Below are 6,001 nucleotides of genomic sequence, written 5' to 3' on the forward strand. Positions count from 1 at the left end.
GTCTTGCACCTTGTTTCTTTCTGTGTTTAATGTAGTGAAATACATTTTTAAAAAGTCTTAAACGTACTCCTTATGTTATGTGTGGGGACTTAAATTGGTCGACAACAGTGTTTTTACAGACACAATTATCCTTTTAAGTGCTCCTTATTCATAATATGTTGTATAAATAGGGAAATGTTCACACTGTTATAAATATTGAGCTTTTTTGTAATTCAGTGCACGAGAGAGACATGTAGCATTTCCAAACCAAAACGCGTCTGTTGCAACGTTATGCCTGTAAAACCAACACACTAACACACACCGAACACCAAGGCACGGCTGCACTAATGACTCATCTCTCTGCCTCCCCTCCCTGCCTCTTTTCTCTCTTTTCTCTCTCTCTGTCTGTCCCTGTCTGTGCAGGAGACATCACTCAGAAGGGATATGAGAAAAAAAGAAGCAAGCTGTTGGCACCTTACATCCCTCAGATACAAGGTAAGGCACACAGGCCTTTTGGTTATTTTCTGTCATCTAAAAGTTTTGTTTTGTTTTTCTGTATCTGGTTCAATAAACATCTAATCATCCTAACTGCAGCCAAACAGATTTAAATAGCCTAACTGTGGTTTTTGAACTCTGGTGTAAAGAAGCCTGTTTGAAATGGAGTGAAGTCAAACAAAAATAATCAATCTCTCAAGTGAAATAACTTAATATTCATGACAAAACATATTAAAAACAAGAAAAAAGCTGGTTGATTGATGATAATCTTGATATAATCCAAAAAGTTATTTTTTGCAGACTTTTAAAAATTAACGCTAAAGGCTAATAGGACAAAAACAATGAACTTTTGGCTTAAGTATGAAGTCATATGAGTGAACTGTAAACTATTGTGTTTCTATAATAATAAATGAATTTTTATCCTCACTGGGGCAGTCATTTAGTAAACCTTTGAAATGAATATCAAAGAGGAGTTGCTGTCTTTATGGTTTTTATTTTTATTTTTTTGCTTCTGTCTGGTGGTCATAGTCTTTAGTTTGGCTTGATCTCACAGACATGAGTGGAAACCAGAGTCTGCTGTGGGCTGCTGGCTTTCCACTGAACTGAAGAACTGCTATTTAGCTTGGATGAATTGTTTCATTCCTTGTTCAGCACCGTCATTCTTATGGGGTTTCTTTGTGCTATTAATTGCTTGGTGTATTCATTATTTAGCATGGGCAGATTTGCAACACATACTGCAGTTATTTTGGTTAAAGTTTTAACAAAATCCAGATCTAACCATCTGATACTGCCTTCTGTTCTGTCTATTGTTAAAAACAGTTGCTTTCAGTGTTGACTGACACTGAAAAACTTCAGAAATCCATTAAAATAGAGCTGTTTAAGTGTAAACATCTATCAGGGTTGCTGGTTACTGAGCAGTTGACACGTTCTGCCACCCTCACCGCTCGCTGCAGGTCCTCCCTGCTCTCCCATGCAGCTGGTGAAACAAACTGTGCAGCAGCCAGTCAGGACGCTCTCTGCTGCGGACCGATAAAAGTTTTTCGGCAGGGGATGATGGTGGTGTACGTGCTTTCACTTCCTGAGGAAGTAAAGCCTCTGGTGGGCCTTTCCCACCTGCTGGGAGATGTGCACGGGCCGGGCGAGGCCAGCTGAGCTTTGAGCATGAAGAAACTCTGCTCTCCTGGTCTCTGCCTCCTTCCTGTTTGCAGAACAGGTGGAGTGTTTGCTCTGCTGTTGATTGTAACAGGCAAGACCAAGGAGAGCAGTCAAATGGACAGAAATGCATAAAAAGATGGATTGAACAAATTATGAACAGAAGAAAACCAAAGTGTTTTGGGAAGTAATTCATGGTTTTGATTAAAAGAAGCACATATGGGTTAAAAAAGTGTGTTGTGAGACTGCTTGGCTGTGCAGGTTTTAAAAGAAAAACTTTGTAAAAGAAACAGTGAGGAAGTTTTGATTGGGTCACTTTGAGTCAACGCTGTGTTTCAACCTTTAGAGAGAACCAAGTTGCAAAGCACTCTTGCAAACTTCAGCACAAAGTTAAAAATCTGAAAACAAATGTTTATACATTTAAAGACTGAAAAAGGCAGCTTAATGACAGTTCTATAAGATAAGATAAGATAAGATAAGATAAGATAAGATAAGATAAGATAAGATAAAACTTTATTGATCCCACAGGGGGGAAATTTGCACATTACAGCAGCTCAAAACAGGACAGGGTGAGATAGAATAAAGAAAGATAAGTAAAAGAAAAAAAACATTATACTCGTGATATATAACAATGTACATATACCTTGTACAGTACATAAATGAATATATACGAAGGTGCATATTAGTGATGGCAGTGTAGGTGAATTGTCCAAGTGATTGATAACATCATGATGTGTTATACAATAACTGCAGTTGGAATGAATGACCTACAACCTATGAACCAATGACATATAATCTATTATATTTAATGTTATTATAATTCTGCTTTTACTTTGATTAAAACTATTAATTAATTATTTAATTAATTAATTTATTTCTTTATTTAGACAATGAGTGCAACAGCAGTCAGAGGCAGTTCTTTCTAAGTGAATGTCACTTTTGAGTCAATTATATACTGCAGCTGTGGAATTAGATTGTAGCTTTCAGGGTCTAATGTATAATTTGATTTATAGCATAATTCAATTGTATTTGCTTTCCAGGAAGTGACACACATATACCATCCTAACCCACACTGGTAACTGAGTCCTGGCACCAGACAGGTGATATAAATTCATCAGGTCTCACTGTGAGCCAATAAAGACATCTGTTGTGACGGAGAAGACCTCTGATTGGCTCAATGTTGCGTGTCTCTGAAGAATGTTCTGCCCGGCAACCGGGTCTGTCGTCCTGGCTCGTGTTATAGTCGAATCTCCTCAGGGAGCTGAGGAGAGGCTGGTGTGTGACCGGGCTGTCAGTCCAATATAAGAGACCGACATATATTAATGCGCTTATAGTATGCTCGTACTGAAGTGTGTATCAAACTCAAACTAATGCAGGGTTTTTTTTTATGTTAGATTAGGTTTGTGTAACGCTCAGTTGCAGAAATCTCTGTAAAACAGATTTGGTTGAAGTGTGTGAAGGTTGTTTGTGCTGCTGCTGCTGACTGCGTGGAGTTCAGTGATCCACAGTAAGCCGCCCCTGAAAAGCCGAGCCGTCTCATAGCTGTCTGGTTGGATGAGTGTTTGATGGGTCAGCCAGGTAAATCCAACATGTCACTGACTAAATGTGGCTTGCCAGGAGTCTGTCCTCTAATTTGTGTACTAGAATAAACGGCGACTCCGTTAAGCCATGGCTCGGATTTAATTCTTTATTTTTTAAAAGCATAAAAACAGAGCAAATATAAATGAAGGTATACGTTAACCACATTCAGCTGTGTCCTTCATTCCTCAAGGTGCTCAGCTGAATTTTAATTTATTTTTTTTAAGTTTAGTTTTTCATTACACAATAGGAGCTTTAGAGGAAGAAGAGAAATCAGTGGCTGAAAGCTTATCATTAAATCTTGGGATGTTTCAGCCTTGGTTTTGCCCTTTGATGCTGATTATCTAGTGACTGATGGAGCTCAGGCAACAATTAGAAAATGAAAACGATGAATCGGCGCCTTGCAGTGCATAAAACAGAAGATGAGTTTTAAAGGTTTGAATTCCCATCTTTTGTGGCACTCATCGAGCTTAATCACCTCGATTCTGTTAAGTCTGTGAAATTTGCTTTACTTGGAAAACTTGGGCTGTTGGAAAGCCTTATTAGAAGCTGGATTAATTAAAGTGAATACTCTCTCAATACCAAGTTGCTATATTAAAAGAGAGCAGCCTAAGAAGGGATTACATAAAGCTTGTGCATACTTGATCTAGTTGAGCAATATTTAGCAGCGTTGCTTTCTATAAGGCACATTCTGCTAGGGTTACGTAGCTCTGATTTCTGCARCCGAGTATAGACAACAATAGATGTTTTGTCCTTTTGCCTTAAACGGCCTGCTGTGGTCCTCTGTCTCTGCAGGTGTAGATCCATCTCTGCAAATCGACAACAGAATCCAGACCTCCTCTCAAGCCGTTATTCCAGTTTCCAAACAGAACAAGTCCCGGGCTGCCAATGCCCGGGATGAACGCTTCCGATCTGGTACTCGGTATTCAAAAATCTGCAGTTTAAGTGCTCCTATTTTATATGTTTGGCTAAGTGGATGTGTCTCTTTAGATCTGCACACGGAGGCGGTCCAAGCAGCTTTGGCAAAGTACAAAGAGAGGAAGATGCCCATGCCCTCGAAGAGACGCTCAGTGCTAGTTCAGTCTTCAGTGGAGGCATGCACCCCACCAGGTGAGACCCCCACCCCCAAACACACTCCAACACAGCTTGTGTTTTCACCGCTCATTTGTTTCCTATGTTCCCATGAGCATCAGGGTGTAGGAGGGTGACGCTGCGGTGTTCAGCGATTAGAGATGAGGCTGCCAAGCATTTGCAACTGGAAAGAAATGTGCAGCTTGATGAATTCATTCTTTGTGGAATAAAGATTGTTATTTTTTTCCCACAGTTACATTCTCGAGCAAACCTTCCCACATGTCTTCTTTACCTCACACTTGTCCATCACCGTCACTCTTCTCTATCTGTTCCCAATTCTGTCCGTCGCTGACATATAACTCCTTTTCTCTGATCTGCAGTGTTTTTTTCCTCCTTTCTGCCTCTCCATTTCTGATTTAAAATATATTTTCTAACCCTCTCCTTCCCTCAGCCCCCTGTGTCCAACTACTACTTTAGACTGAGAAACATTGGAGAAAGGCAGAGGAATAACAAACAGAATTGTAAATGTGAGCTAACCCGCAGGAGCCCACCAGTTGTAGAAGCATCAAATTGAAAGCCTCTATAAGAGAAGAAGCTAAAGGAAAGTAGCAGTGATTTTTAATAATAACTGTTGGTTGAGCTGTAAATATATTTTGTTAGTGATTAGAAATATTAAATATCTGAAAACCTGTTAGTTTAGGGGATATTAATCAGGCATGTGTTGATCACACACAGGCTGAGACTCAGTAATCCAGTTTTTAGCTCATGTTCTTTTTTTAATGAAAGCTTTTTTGTGCACATTATAATTAAGCCCATTTGTGTAATTTTCTAAGAAGCCTGAAACAGATTTAGATTTCCTTTTTAAAGCTGTTGTTTAGGCGCTGCTGTGACCTCATGTTAAATTTGAAAACAACAGTTTAAGCTAATATTTATTTTTCTTCTAACATTCCAATTGACTTAGCTATCTGCACAGCACTAATTTAAAACAAAGGACAGACATGTTTGGGAGATAAAATGGTTCCACTTTACAATAAGGCTCCCAAATATGTTCATGTTCATCTAAAGGAGCTATATTAAACATTTCATATTAGGTTACTACCTTATAAGCAATAATGATTTAGAAAAACACATATTTTAGTTTAGTTTAGTTTCAGTTTAGTTTCAAAACTTTATTCATTTCTTAAAGGGGATATATCATGTAAAATCAACTTTTATAGTTTTATATCATGTTATAATGTTATCCTCTCATCAAAAACATGCCCAGAGTCTTGCTTTGATTCATTCATGCATGTTTGAGAAATCTTAAGTGTCCTGAGGCAGCAGGCAGGGCAACAAAAATGACAGATTGGGACTAGAGCCATCTTTTGGGATCATCTCCTCCTCTGGGCTGTGTCTCAGAACGAAGCTTCCTCATCACAGAGAACACACACCCGACCTGTGCTGAAATGGGCGGGACAGAAGTGGAAGGAGGTTCTTAAAGAGACAGAGACCAATTTCAAGGTGTTTAGAAACAGATATGATGAGAAGTCAAGTTTATTTTTTATTTAAACATGTACAACAGCGTTTTAATAACAACTGAAGGTGACATAGTTTCTTTTGCTATAGAATTTAAATAAATGCCTGAGAAACACATAATATTGCCCCTTTTAAAAACAAAATTAATTTTATTTACAATAAAAAGAAAATACTAATACAATGAAATAAAAGGCAGCAGAGAGAAGAAATG

At 38.5% G+C, this 6,001-nt stretch overlaps 1 protein-coding gene across 3 annotated transcripts in view; it reads left to right on the top strand.

The window, feature by feature from the left end:
* Positions 1-402: 402 nt before the first annotated feature.
* The window catches only part of dip2a (disco-interacting protein 2 homolog A), a gene marked incomplete at its 5' end in the record, with an annotated part of 36,949 nt that continues 31,350 nt past the window's right edge, over positions 403-6,001 (top strand). For all 3 annotated transcript variants that reach the window (XM_014021083.1, XM_014021084.1, XM_014021085.1), the window contains 3 exon segments: positions 403-474; positions 4,000-4,119; positions 4,195-4,314. In XM_014021083.1, coding sequence (XP_013876537.1) covers positions 403-474; positions 4,000-4,119; positions 4,195-4,314 — 312 coding nt within the window.

Source organism: Austrofundulus limnaeus, unplaced genomic scaffold, assembly GCF_001266775.1.
Source record: "Austrofundulus limnaeus strain Quisiro unplaced genomic scaffold, Austrofundulus_limnaeus-1.0 Scaffold277, whole genome shotgun sequence".
Lineage (NCBI taxonomy): Eukaryota > Metazoa > Chordata > Actinopteri > Cyprinodontiformes > Rivulidae > Austrofundulus > Austrofundulus limnaeus.